General features: G+C 48.5%; 1 protein-coding gene across 1 annotated transcript in view; it reads right to left on the bottom strand.

Moving 5' to 3' along the window:
- LOC144769491 (cationic amino acid transporter 2-like) overlaps positions 1-15,173 on the bottom strand; it is a 448,818-nt gene that overhangs the window by 16,997 nt on the left and 416,648 nt on the right. The window contains exons 9-10 of the mRNA XM_078653623.1: positions 14,500-14,636; positions 13,621-13,787 (exon numbers count right to left, since the gene is read on the bottom strand). Of these exons, the coding sequence (XP_078509749.1) occupies positions 13,621-13,787; positions 14,500-14,636 (304 nt within the window). The remainder of the gene's footprint in view (positions 1-13,620; positions 13,788-14,499; positions 14,637-15,173) is intronic.

Genomic DNA, 15,173 nt, shown 5'->3' with positions numbered 1-15,173 from the left:
CCGTCGAACATAGTGTTTTACAGAACTGCCCCCCCCCCGGCCAATCCTTGGCGCGCCCGTCCTGGTGGTCGACCCCTCCCCCCCCAGCAGTATCAGTATTTCGTTGGGGAATGGAGGTGAGGTGTATTCGGTGTGCGGCTTTCATCCGGCTTGGGTGTTCCTTTCAGACCTGGTCATATTTTGCGCACATGCCGCTACGCATAGTTGTTAGTATTATCAGATGGGGTCATAGTCGAGTTTAGTCTTCTTCCCTTGCAAGTACAGCGCTTTGTTGTCTTCTGGCTTCCGTATATTAGTCTCGCCATATTTATACCGTCCCAGACAAGCAGTGATTAGGGGTGGGTATTGTATCGTACGGAGTACAGTATCGTTGTGTAATTGGAAAGGGAGTTCGCTGCAATTTCAGCACCACTGCAAATCATTTATGGAGATTGCCGCACCTCTAAGGAGCACTCGGGTACTCAGTTGTTCGAGTACCGGTACTTGCTTATTTCTTTATGCACGATACATAGGTACGCATGCATGTCTGTTTACGCCACCCTGCTAAAAGAAAATGGATTCGCCCGCAGCCTTTAGAATGCTGCTGAGAGGGTTTTTGGAGAGCAAAATATATTATCTCATAAGGGCGGTTCGAGTCTCTGTAAACTTCCTGGTGTACACCTTCATTGCGCATCCAAGTCTTTGTATTCTCACATCTGCTGAGGCACGTGCTTGATCCATACACGAGTTCCTTCTCCCGCCTCTCGTGCGTGCAGGTCCTCTTCACAGTATAATTATGGTTGAGTATTTGCAGTGGTTAGGAACGACGTCCGGGAACACTGACTTGTGCCGGATATATGGATTGTCTTCTTGCTTAATTATTTCTTCCTATCGAGGCAGGTTGTTAGTGTACCGCAGCTGTATATAGCTTTGGCTGTGGGTGGGAGGAGGCGATGTCCTTAGGAAATCTTCGGAGGCGATGTCCTTATGAAATCTTCGGCGTGTTTTCCATGATAGGTTCGGCAAGCGCCTTTCAACGCCCTCGGTAGCTATGGGATGGGAATTAAAGAGAAACCCACATGCTACATTTTCAAATGCGGAATCTTCGAGCTCTCGGCATGAATACTCATGGGCCTGAGCAATTTCCCCCTTTTATTAAAGTTATAGTTGGCTGGAAATGTCTGTCCTTTCCGGTGTTCATAATTTTCTATTACACATACGAGTGGTCATCGCCGCACTCCCATATCGACGATTGGCCTTGTATTTAGGCGGCAGATGGCGGTACATGATTAGTTAGTCTGTGCATCTAAGTACAGGTTTTTGTCAATTGCCCAATTATAGGTGTACCTTCGCATTCTCATAACGCACTTCCCAGTCAGGGCAGGGTAGCATAAAGTCCCGGAGCAGACCCTAGTAGCAGCGGCGCCGTTCCCGCCCGCGCCTACAGCGGCAGGTGTCGCAAGGGTCTTTCCATTGTAATTTGCAAGCTTAGGCGGCGTGGACTTTGCCTGATGGGGTCGGTGCACTTCAGTAGAAGTCAGGTCTGGCACACGCGAACACCACATGCGCACTGTATATGATGGGTAGGTGCAGGCATGGCGTGGTTGTTCTCTTTCTATCTCAGCAGGTCTGCGGTACACGATGCGATATGCGTTTTTGTGTAGGTGTATCCTAGTTCCCGTGGCACTGCCAGAATGAAACCTTCGTCTGGACATGTCTGCGGCTCCTAGGGCTGCGCACTGAAGTATGCCTAAGCATTGAGGGGTGGGCATCCCATCAGTCTGGCGCTGTTTTCAGTAGTTTTGCACTTAGCTGGAGAACAGCATCTATGCGGGAAGTCCGTTTCAGATTTGAAATTCGAAACTGCGGTCTTGCTGTTTCTGATTTGGCGATTAGTCTATTGCCGACATTTTCAGGCCCCCTGGGGGGCACCATAAGAGGAAATCGAGTACTTCACTCTCCCACTATATGCTCCACAGGTAGTGCATCTCTGTTCACCATATGTGATCAGGTCCAACCGCCGTGCCCCAGGTCTTCTCAGTTCTGCAGGAGACCCGGCAGAAGCTACGAGCATTCGGGAGTTTGGTCTCCTGGCTGTAGATAGACCGAGCCCCGCGCCACTAAAGGCGTGGACTAGGCGCTCTGGTTAGTAGCTAAGTATAGGTTGAGCTCAATATCTTCCCTCTTGCAGCGGGAACTTGTCGATATTGGTAGGCCAGAGCGTAGGTTGTTAGCATGCCTTTGCCCTAGGTATTCCCGGTAGTGGCGGTCATTCCATTAGGGTGGCCCCCGTCCGGTCTGGTGCGGGTCAGTATTTACTCTACCACATGCGCATTAGATTCGAGGCAGGAGCGAGGGCATCGGGCTGTCCACCTCCCTGCGGTTTGGCGGTCATTGACCATGGAGGCCTTGCGGACGCCGGTTCATTCCTGTGTTCCTTATTTCAGACTCTTTTACTTACCGGAAAACTTTCTCGATAAAATTGCCCTGCTGCGCGACTGGTATTAGGGCCATGTCTCCCAGCAGGCTAGATGCTTCCAATTATACAGTATTGCAGTACGCGATTGTCGGTGCTGTAGGAGGCGATGGATACAGTGCGGTAGTACTGGTAGCATCCCCAGTGCGCCTTCTGCCCCCGCACTATGTTCACGTATGCGGCTGAGCGATTCATAATAGGAACAGTATTCACACAGGAGGAGAAACTTACCAGTGTACAGATCATAAGCTGTCTTTCAAGAAAAGAGTGGCGTGTACATGTTACACAATCTTACCAAGCCTTGGCATGAACATTGTTCTTGGTGTCAGAGTGCCGCACAGAAGAACCATTTTCGAATAATACAGGCCATGGTTCATGCTCCCTTCATGCTGCGGGGACAGAGCGATAGCGCTGCCTATCGATATGTGTTTTAGATAGCGCGGCCCTTACCCATAGGTGTCAGAGCGCATTCAGAGAATCAGTTGCACTACAGGGCCGCTGGGCTAATAATTCGATATTAGACAAACGTCTTCAGTTGCTCATGAAAGGGGGTGAGCGGAAGTGTGCTATGGCACAAGCTATGTTCTGCCATAGGGATTGGTACACCTGTATTAAGTGTTGCAGAGCGTGTGAGGCAACCAGGCTAGTTGCAAGCCGACACGGCATGATATACTCAGTAGGTACATATCCTGGGGGCCTGCATATAAGTCGAAATGATATTAGTATGTTTAGGGGTCTGAATACCTGCAGTTGAGGTGTGAGGTACATCAGGCTATCTGCTAGAGTACCCCGCATATGGCCGCTAATGTGTAAGTGCGTTTGGGCATCCCTGTGCAAGACGTGTTAGGGGACTAATGGGTATGTGTAACTGGGTGCCCATGTTAGAGACGGGTGTCACTCCTGAAAAAAATAGCTATTATGTATGAGGTATCAGTACGTACAGGTGACCGAGTATCAGTCCATCTTGGATGTGCCTATATTAGAACAGTAGCAAATCTTAGGTCTAGCCCTGAGCTAATAGGACATATATAACCCATGCGCATATCGATCCTGGGGCCTTACCAAGTGGTGGTCAGTCCTTCTTATGCACATTCTCGTGACCTGCACTGTTTAACTTATCCTATGTAGAACAATAGTCAATTTGCTCTTCCTATTACTGCTGTGGTCGGTCAGTTCTCCCAAGGCTCTGGATTCTGAAAGGCAGCCCACCCGCTGAGCCTTCAGCACGGGTGCACCTGCTGCTTCTCAATAGTAGGTAGGGTCTACAGCCTGCAATTTTCACTCAGCTCACGTACTAGCGGAGCAATTGCGCCATTGCCTGAGCCGGGACTGCCAATATTACCTATAGAGGTGGGCCCCCAGAAGACTCTCAATATAGTAGAGCCCAGGAAGTGAAGTAACAGCCGTATGAAGACGCTGAGTGTCTATCTGGTATTCCAGACCCCCTTTTCTTCGCTCTCTATATTAAGGTGGTGGCTTGCACGATGGGCTCCTAGCCGGAATTGGATCCACAGTTTCTCACTGGGTTAGCGTGGGTGGGCTCCCCGGGGCTGCGTTGTAACAGCCTTGTGCGAACCTGAGTATCCTCCAGATTCCCGTGTGCCCCTCCCAAGGTGAGAAGTTGGCCAATACCGGGAGCACCTTGGTTCAGTTTATTAAATCCCTTAGGTCGGGGGTCGAAGTCAACGTTATAGACAAGCTATTCATGAGGAAGCAGGGTTGAGCAGCCTCCAGGTCATAGGGGCATGTGATACCAGCTATTTGCATTTGCAATCCTGTATATAAAAGGTAAGTCCTCCTCGCAAGTTACTATATTATGCTTTGCGCACTGAATACCCCTCTGTACTTTGCTTGAGTATAGTTGCACAAGCGTTCACGAAGCACAGTTCAGTGACTGGTGGTCTTAAGTAATCCTACAGACAGCTATCTTAGTCGGATTTGGCTGGGGACATAAGTTTTGAAGCTGGCCTGTCCATCACTCTCAGACGGTCCAAAACTGATCAGACAGGCAAAGGGACGATTATCCGGTTGGCCCCCTTGGGTGACCCCTGCTATTGCCCGGTAGAGACCCTCAAGTCCTACCTCGCTTTACGTCCTGCGGTCCCAGGTTACCTTCTCATCCATGCTGACCTGAGTCCCTTGATCAAATACCAAAATGGATAAAAATATGCTTGCGTGCCTTGATAGAGCTGGTTTGCTGAAGCAAGGGAAAAGGTTCTCCAGCCATCCATCCCGTATTGGGGCTGCCACCATACGAACAAATTGGGTGCCGCCGAGCTAATATGGTCGGAGATCGCTCCCCGGAGGGCCTGGAAGGGAGCGCGATCAGCTGTTGCCCTAGAGCAAGGCAGGAAGAGGGTCAACAGGGCCATGCAAAAATTCATGGAAAAGAGAGGCCTGGGGTTCATCAGGCATGCGTTGATACAGGAAAGGACTGTGGGTTATTACGAAAAGGACGGGGTACACTTGTCTGGGCTGGGTATGGATGTCTTTCTCCTAGACTTAGAAGAGTGCCTAACAGCGGCAGGGTGCCAGTGATCTTGCTGATAGGTACCTATGCGGCGAGACACAGAAAGATACAGGTGATGAAAGCAGTAACGGAAAGTAGGAGGTGGTGGGGGGCTCTGTCATCGACGGGGGCCTCCTCCAGAGCTGTGGCGGAGTACAGGGCGATCTGGAAGCAGATGGACAGTAGGGGTACCTCTGCGGCAGAAGGACACAGTCAATACCTCTGCCGGGCACAGTAGGGGTGCCTGAGCCAAGAACCTGGAGCCGAGGGGGTTCCAGGAAACAGCGTCGGCGCCCCGTTAGTCCTTCGGGCGGTCGGGGGGCCTGAACCGACCGGGGGTGTGCCTCATCGCTCCGCCCTGACAGGGGGGGCGGGAGTGAACAAAAGAAAGTGATAATGGACTGCACCGTCAGAGCATCGACTCGCCGTGCAAGAATGGCTCATTAGGCATGCGGGTCAGCGAGGGGCTGCCGCATTGGATCGCCCGTAAGATGACCCACCTTATTTCCACTTGTTGTGCAAAATAAACCTGCACCACTGCTTTCCCACTAATCTGTCTCATGAGTTTCCTTGGTATGTAGTGTTATGGGGCGCAGAGTGGAGTAAGCGCTGGGAGTGTGGGCACTATAATGTCGGCTGCCACGTCCTTTCCATTTCCGTTTTACACCCTGCTCTTTACGACCCACTTATAATTAGGTACAGGGTTATTATGCGGCAAAGCGTACCTTCATGGCTTCGTGATGGTGGTGCATTTAATGCCCATCGGGCATTAAAATGAAAACCGCCGGAAAAGATACGCTTGTGTGTGCGCATTGATTTGAAGGAAACCCGTCGGGCACTATACACTCTTAACAGCACTGAAGTTCAGACGAGTGCACTGCACAGCGGCGTAATGTGCACTGCGTGACACCGAGGATGTCTGGGTGCACTGCACACTCTTAACAGAACTGAGGTTCAGACTAATGCACTGCCCAGTGGCGTCACGAAAACGAATGTCCCCGCCACTGCAGATTGCAAAGATGCCACCTCCCCACCCCCATATCTCACAGCTCTTCATTGGCCTAGGGCTGAATGGGGGCCCTCAGGGGTGGAGGTGCTGCTGAAGAGTCACACCGATAACACGACTTGGGTTGAGTGTACTGAGGCGAGAAAGGCTGTGATGGTGCACTGCACAGCGATTAGCATAGCACGTCACACTGCACAGTGGTGAGCTTGGCTAATGCCCTGAGGATGACTCTGGGCTGGTCCTGCTGTTCCAAGTTACAGCGCTAAGCATGCTGGGGCTTGTTGTTCAATTTTTGTTGTCTCAAATATGTGCCTACAATGTCCAGCGTGACTGAGAAACAAGGGCTGTTTCAAAGTCAGTCTCATGGCACGGAGCCAGTTTACGAGTTATCAGTCCCCATTGGGAACCAAAGCCGACTCCTTTCTGTGGCATCCTCCCTTCCTTGGCAGTCGCCTTATGCTGGGCTTGCTTAGCACGCACTGCGCAGCATACACGAGTCCGAGCTCAGAAAAACACAGCTTACACAAAGAGCCTCTGAAGTCGGCACTCTAATGTCGGCTGCAACGTCCTTTCCATTTCCGTGTTACACCCTGCTCTTTGCGACCCACTTATAATTAGGTACAGGGTTATTATGCGGCAAAGCGTACCTTCATGGCTTCGTGATGGTGGTACATTAAATGCCCGTCGGGCATTAAAATGAAAACCGCCGGAAAAGATACGCTTGTGTGTGCGCATTGAAGGAAACCCGTCGGGCACTATACACTCTTAACAGCACTGAAGTTCAGACCAGTGCACTGCACAGCAGCGTAATGTGCACTGCGTGACGCCGAGGATGTCTGGGTGCACTGCACACTCTTAACAGAATTGAGGTTCAGAGTGACTAATGCACTGCACAGTGGGATCACGAAAACGAAAGCCCCCACCACTGCAGATTGCGAAGAAGCCCCCCACATATCTTCCAGCTCTTTATTGGCCTTGGGCTGAATGGGGGCCCTCAGGGTGGAGGTGCTGCTGAAGGGTCACACCGATAACACAACTTGGGTTGAGTGCACAGAGGCGAGAAAGGTTGTGATGGTGTATTGCACAGCGATTAGCATAGCACATCACACTGCACAGTGGTGAGCTTGGCTAGAGTGAGGTGCATAGTGACGACCATGGCTATACCATGCTGCCCAGTGAGAAGGGCACGAACAGGCAAGGCACTATTTGTGCAAACTAATGAACAGCACTAGGCTCGGGATCTATACTTCGTGATGGTGGTGCATTAAATGCCCGTCCGGCATTAAAATGAAAAACACCGGAAAAGATACGCTTGTTTGTGCGCATTGAAGGAAACCCGTCGGGCATTAAAATGAAACCGCCAGAGAACAAAGAGCTGTGAAAGCTAACACTTATTAGCTCGAAACATACAAATGAAAACTAAACAATTTAATAAGTATACGTTTGTGTGTGCACATTTAAAGGAAAACCGACGAAAACAAAGCGCCGTGAAGTTCCATTTCACATTTAAAGGAAACCGAAGGAAAGCAAAGCACCGTGAAGTTTCAAAGCTAAACAACTTAATAATAAGGATAAGTTTGTGTGTGCACATTTAAAGGAAAACAAAGCATGTGAAGTAAAGCTAACAGCAAACAAAAGGGCTAGTTGAAGCTGCCATGATAACAAACGCATGCAATGTCTTAAAAAACAAGCGGCACTGAAGGAAAACAAGCTCTTGGCATTGCTGTGGGGAGGAGGGGAGGAGAAATGCGAGACACGGCCTGGTGGCCGTGAAAAGTGTGAAGCAGGGGAGCGGATGCCTTTGAAGTGAAGCTCTCTGGAGGCAGGCGGCTCGGGGAGCAAATGGTAAGCGCGTTCACGAGCACATGCACTCGATGTAATCCGCCTGGTGGTTTTAGAGCTTGTTTTGCCCTCAATACTCTCGTCCTATTATCGCATGCGCGATTAATAGGACGAGACCTAAAAACGAGTCCTTGTAGATGTGGCTGACACGTGCCCCCCAAGCTCTCCCGTTCTTGGTGGCTTTGGCTTGCAGTGCAGCTGTGCGAGACAGGTAGTGCTACCAAGTTGTTTAAAATGTACATAGAAAGGTTATTGGCTTCACCCCGAGGACTATTATGCTCTCACTTACACCAAATAGCCTAAGGAGTATCATTTGTTTACCACATTCATTTTCTACTTTCCCCAGGATTGGCAAGCCCTTAGGGCAGGCTTTAATGTGATAAACCACATGTGTGCCGTCGATTTATATGCATATGTACTGTCTTTTTTTCCCCAAATCAGCACTGAGGTTTCATGTTGTATGTTCTTCAGAGTTTTGCTATTTGAATATTTTTATTACAAGCAAATTAAAACATTTAATACATTCAGTCAATATGGAGCGTGGTGCACAGGCAAAAGGGTTCCATCATTTCCTGAGACTGCACCCTCCGGTATCAGAGAATGGCCACTTTTTATCAATAACTTTACCATGTGTTGTACAAAAGAGACAGAAACAGCTGCAGCCTCTTCTGTAATACAGCATTGTCCTGGGACATTCGTAAAGGAGCACAAAGAGCAGTTGCACTCCCGGGACACCTTTGGTAATTTGGCGTCAGCGTGTTGGCTTCAAAGTCCAGGCAAACGGTAACTCTTACCGAGGGCTTTAAGTGCGCCGGGTCCTGCCGCAGCTCGGCACCGACAGTTCATAAAAGCAGATGCCGAGACGGGTCACTAACAAAAATCTCAACTCTGCAGCAGTTCACTGTTTTTAATGTAACTTTTTTCGACCCAGTTTAAAATGGCAAAACTCGAAGTGTATTATATGAGCACCAACAAGGACATCTCAATTTATTTTTTGGTAGGCAGGGACGATTAAGTGATTTGCCCAGAAACACAGGATGTTGAGGGACGCCGTGACTCAAACCTACTTCCTCAGCTCCAAATCTGGCAGCTCTAGCCATTAAGCCACAACCTCTCGCACAAGAACTAAAAGATTTTTAATATTATATACAACGAAGCCACACTTGTATGTTTGCATGTAGTATATTTATCTAATGCAACTAACAACCTTTGACAAAGCCAATAGTCCTGGCTATTTTGAAGGTGTAATGTTACTCGTTGTATTATGTGTGTGGAGCTAAGAACAAAAGCAGCAAAATACCAGTTGGGCGGCACATTATGCAGAGCACAGATTTTTAGCATAAATGTTTTAAGCCACGCCATTAATTAATATCGGCTTTGCTCCTTTGAGAGACCACCTTCCCCCCCAAGTTTTTCCATCCCACTTAAAGCCCTGCTCTTAGTCTTAAGCCCTATTTCGAGTACAGCTATGGGGGGAGGTTGTTTCCAGACAGCACACTTCCAAATGTGCTACATTCAGCTTTTTGTTTTATTAAGTGACCGAGTTGGCAATAGGCACAACCGAGAACTCCATATTAGGCTATATATTAGGCTATGCCAGTGCACTGGGCGTAGCTTACCGCTGGTTCTGTTAATACATCTGCGGGAACTGCACACCACGATTGTCTCTGAAAACAAAGCCATATATATAGAGTTACTAGAAGCTGACCTTCTCTCATCTGTGGAAGGATACCTATCTTTAAGGTTGCCACCTTTGCTCTCATGTGCTTCTTGGTTGTGACCCTTAACCAGGGCTCGAGTCGGGGTACCACGCGGGTGGACGGCGTCCCCCCACTTATTTTACAGTGTTTTTACCGAGTAAACGCCGTTCCCTGCCCAAAAGCTGGACTTCACTTTTTGGCCTCTCTGGGGCGAGATCGAAGTCCAATTCAGAACGCTGCTCACCCGCTGGCTTCTCTGATCCAATCGCATCTAAGGGGTGAGCGAGGGGAAGCAATGTGTCTGATGGTGCAAGCCACCATTTGTGATGTCACTTCCTGTCGTGACGTCACTTTCGGTGACAGCGTCCCCTCACTTCTTTTTTTAGGACTTGTGCCCTGCCCTTAACCTGCTAAAGATTCCACCTGGCTGCAACCCTCTGTTTAGACGAGGACTACATGTACGTGTCTCCCACCTCACTTGTTGGTGACCTTAATACTTGGGCACGAGAATCTCTGCCAGTGTGTTTACAAGCTCAGTTGTGTCACCTGCCATTCAGATAACACTTTAAGATGAACAAACTTCAGTCTTCCTTTTTAGGTCGAGCCAAGCGCAGCGCACATGTGCTGCTCTGCGAGGCTTCTTGTAATTACTCTGTGTGGGTCTGACTCCTCCCATGCATTGGGTTGGCTTTTGCATGCGTCTTTTTGGAATCAAAGCCTGCAAATGGCTAAAGATATCCATGTCCCAACTCTTCTGAAAGGTTCACTCCCACAGCGTTTTGCTGCGGGAGCGAGCAGCGGCGCGCAGGGCAGCAGCTGCAGTGTCTCCTTGTCTCTCCTGAACCACTCCCCTTGTCTGCCTGTGCCCGTCCCCACCACTCCTCTTGAGCGGCTTGTTTTTATTTAATGAATGTGTTCAGGCACCGCGCTGCCTCGCACGGCACCTGGTTTAATGTTTTTTTTTTTTTAACCAATGTGTATTGGCGCCCGGTTTCATAACCCAATCGTGCTTACGTGGATCTTCTCACGCCGTGACAACATGCCTGCTGCCATGTAGCATTTAGTTTTTTTTTACAAGCGCCCTGTTCCGCGCTTTCAGGTAATGGCGGCTGCACAACTTTCTTTGGAGCCGGGTCGTCGAAAGAAAGGTGGGTGGGCGCTATTAAAATGAAAGAGCAGAATGAGGTGCTTGTAAAAATAAATATATACATGTTTTTAATTTCCACTCGGTCTGCACATGTGTAACAAACTCTGACCCCTCAAAGAGTTCCTGCTCTCTGCTGGAGCATGATCCATGTAGCGCCTGTGGAATGTGAGCCTTCCTCGGAATATGTATATTCGCTTTAGCATAAGGCTCATACATTTATGCAGGTATGTAAATGCATCCTACACAGAGGAAAGCACTTCAGCTCTTGGAAAGCTGGCACAGGTGCACGTAGGCTGGTAGAGCCAAAGAAGAGTAAGTTGCATGTCGGTGCTTCTGCGAGAACAGAAGGGCTGAGGAATCCAGTAGCATGTCCGTACCTTGGCTGGTCGGTCAGTCAGTTACATGTTGTGGCAGGTTGGTGTCTCTTTGAAGCCGGCAGGGCTGGGACGTCCAGTGCCAATACAGCACTTGGTCGGAGAGTCAGTCCCATGTTGTGTCATGTCAGGCCTCTGTAAGGCTCGCATGCCTCGTATGTCCAGGACAGTGAATCAGCTGCTATGCCTGTACATGCCTGGAAAGGGGGCTATGAAGATCTGGGAGGGCTGAGAGAGAGTCAGTCTGTGACAGATTGATATGGCTGGAGTAGATTCATTAACTTGACCTGCCTCCTGGCTGATAACACCAGGAAGGGCTGGAAGACAGTGATATGTTAAGTTGCGGGTCTGTGATAGGTCAGTAGGGCTGGGTAAGAATCAGGCTCTTGACCTGCCTCCTGTCTGATCATATCTGTGAGGGTCACCGGTGTAGCATACAGTATGGGCGAGAGAACTTTCAGCAATAATGGAAAATGAATATCTGCCTGCTGGACTCACCCCCTGATTTTAGAGATAATAATCTGGCCTTTAGCAGTGTGCCCTCCCTCGCCTCCAGGAAGTGTCAGGCCAGTATGCAGTACTCTGTCCCAGCTCTGACCGTTCACAGTGTGACCGCCTTCTGTACAAGATCGCGTGGAATGTTGCTGTAGACAGGGACGCTTTGAGGCTTATTCTCATATTCCACTGCTGAAGATTGACAAGTCTACTACAGTAATAGTATTTAAAAAAAATATATATAATGTTTAATATCGCGCCTGTAGTCGGCTTACACCAACCTAGTGCTATGGAGCTGGGCACGGTGGAGGCTGAAAGCCACTTGCCTGGTTGAATAGGCCGGGAGGTTCCGGTGTTGCATTAAGAGATCTGTGGAATGTGCTGGAATCTGGACAGGTTCACTGGCAAAGGTCAAAGGTCACTGTTAAACTACAGGGGCAAGTAGGTTGTAAAGGGTTTCCGAAGCTGGGGCCCAGGCGTCTGGTTACTTTGCGCTCCTGTTGTTCCAGCACGCTGTGTGCACAGTGCAGTGCACTTCTAGCGTGATCAGAGACAACGTGTGTCTTGTGTGTGCCCTACCAGTGCGTGTAGTTTCTGCATGTGCCCTCTTGTTCCAGCACGCTGCGTGCACGGTGCAGTGCACGTGTAGCTTCTGCAATGTCCTCTTGTTCCAGTGCGGTGTGTGCATTGTGCAGTGCACTTCCAGTGTAATCAGAGGCAGTGTGTGTCTCTCTGTATCTGCCCTGCCAGTGCGTGTAGTTTCTGCATGTGCCCTCTTGTACCAGCATGCTGTGTGCACGGTGCAGTGCAATTCCAGTGTGCGTCTTTCTGCACGTGTCCTGCAGTTTGCATGTGTAGTATTTGCAGGGATCCTTGTGTTCCAGCATGCACGGTGCACGGTGCAGTGCACTTCCAGTGTGCATCTTTCTGCACATGTCATGCAGTGTGCATGTGTAGTGTTTGCAGGAATCCTGATGTTCCAGCACACAGTGTGCACTGTGCAGAGTAGTTTCTGAATCTGCCCATGGCTGCACCAGTAACCAGTGCACTACCCTCTCGTTACGCTCACAGATCTCTGTATAGCGCCTTATGGATACTAGTTGTAGGGTTACTTACACCCTGTTGTTGGCATCTTTAGTTGTGTGTGGTTTTGGATAGTTTTTCTCTATTTTAGTACTCAAAAATAAAACATTGTTTACCTACGCTGGAGCCTCTTTGCTCAAAGTGACATTAGGTTTTAGTTCTGCGATGCTTCTTAGGATGAGTGAATCTGTTTTGCAGACTGCAACTCTGGATAAAACGCACAAGTCTAAAAGTACAGATTTACTAATAATATATGTGCCACTTGTGTGCCTTTTATTGTTCAGTCTAGTTCTTCATTATCGGACGGAGGCACTTCCAGATATGTGAGTTCAGACTACCAGTTATACAAAATTAACACTTTAATTAAGTACTTCTCAATGCTGTGTTATAATGTGTCTATTAGTGTCAAGCTTATACGATAAAGAACAGTAAATGTTCTGACACCCAGGGTAATGTGCTGCATGGCTAAATACTTATAAGGTCCCAAAGGCGAGACCTATTGGTTATGCCAATGCTTGTTTGTCCTGTCTTTGAATTGACTGCCAACCAAGAGGAAGTTTCGTTTTTTGTTGTGATCCCGTAGAAATGTGCACCTCACTGCCTAGAAAAGAGAAACCGTGCTGTGTCAATGCCACCACACGTGCGAACCGCTGCACTTAGGAAAGCGGATGCAGACCTGTCATACATGTTCACATCTGGTCCAACATCTCCCCAAAGGAGGTATCGTTTAGGTGTGACTTCCATACATAAATCAAATTGGCTAGAGTTTCTATCATCCATTGTAGGTGCTCACTAACCACTGCCACTTGCTCCGACCAACATAGTGCATCACACGCTCCATGGCAATCACTCCTATGTTCCCAGGTACTGGAATTGACTTAATAAATAAATGTGACTCGAGTTTGTAAAGAACTCAAACAGAATTCCTGTGATGCTAGTTATCCACAGTTGAAACACTGTGACCAACACTCACCAATTGTGATGGAACACGCTTGGGTTTTACACTGACCATGAAAGATGCTTTGCTCTGATTCTGTGGCTGCCTCCAGATGATGAGTGTTGACCCCAGGATACCCAGGAGCAGCAGGATAATGATGGTGATGCACCAGGCTCCAGCAGAGATCAAGCAGTCCAGTCCCACCGTGGCCACCACACTTGTGACGCATATCAGGATAGCTAGGAATGGAACGACAGGCGGACAATGAGGGCAGTGTCTGTACGCTGAGTGAAAGTAACTGCAAAAAGCTGTTTTAGAACTGGTTTCATATCGGGGCAGTGATGGCATCAGTCTGTCTACAGAAAAGCTTTCCAAGCCTGAGAAATGGATTGGGTGGCATGAAGATGTATTGGTAACCAATTTATTTTCAATTGTGCAGGTTTCTGGTTGACTAACCACATCTTGTTTCTTTGCTGTTCCCAATTGGCTCATATCTACAGAAAGGTGCAATGGAAAAGGACATGGAAGGTTTAAGGGGATTGGGGTGCTTTCTCCACCTCACCACTTGATGCCACCCATAGCTCTCTTCAGATAAGCTCTCTTCTGACAAACTGATCTACATATCGATCTGTTCTCCTAGCACGTTCAGAATTGTGCCAAACCATGTCTACACCTAACAAGTTAACATTCTGATGGAACCATGTTCATAAAGAGAACATTGTTTTACAAATATTCAAGGTATTAGAGATTTGGGCTGCTGCTTCAGTGGTGGGTTAGTAGCGTAACTCGGTCTGAAATGGTTATCTACATCGAGAACCCCCTATAGGTGACATGTTCCTTTGTGCCTTGAGTACTTCAGATACATAATAACAGTGTTAATTTTCCAATAACAGTGTTAATTTTCCAATAACAGTGTTCATTTTCCATGTTACAGATACTCCGCTAACTTACCTATGAGGGTGACGATGTAGGTCACCAAAGTGGATGTGCGCATCGTTGGAACCAGGGCTGGGTGGAGGAACGAGTCCAGACTTATTCTCTTGTCTGAGGCCGCTATGCTGGGGCTGTTTTCTGCATCTGGCTGGTACCTACAGAAAAGAAAGGTTCCTGAGTTGAGGCAGGAAATCTACCCTCGTTGGGTGGCAAGGCTACAGCAGGTCCAGAAACATGGCATAGATCTTCAGTGGTATACTCTGTCTCTTCTTAGAGCCAAGAGGTGACTGTGGTTGGGCCGAGGCTCCAGGGAAAATGTCTGGAAACAGATCACATAATTTTAAAGAAGAGTCCCTGGAGGAGCGGCAGGAGTGGGCAAGTATAGTTCCCATCAAATATCATCTCACACAGAACCGATTCCCATGTTGCTGCATCTTGTTTGACCAACCGTACGTAATGTTTACTCTGGAGTTAGTTGAAAGTTAGTTTTTTCCACGGTACACACAACACAACAGATTTGCTACAATATGTTAGGAATTATTCCTTTGCTACACACACTCCATTTTGTGGATTCCTTCAAGGCAATTGATGGGTTTGAGAAGCGGAATACCTGCCTCTCTTTAAGGTCGCGGCGTCCTCATTCTATTGATGATCTGCATTATACACTCTTGCATGGAATAACTAAAACAGTA

This window comes from Lissotriton helveticus, chromosome 7 (assembly GCF_964261635.1).
Source record: "Lissotriton helveticus chromosome 7, aLisHel1.1, whole genome shotgun sequence".
NCBI lineage: Eukaryota > Metazoa > Chordata > Amphibia > Caudata > Salamandridae > Lissotriton > Lissotriton helveticus.
This window is presented reverse-complemented; position numbering and strand designations above follow the sequence as displayed.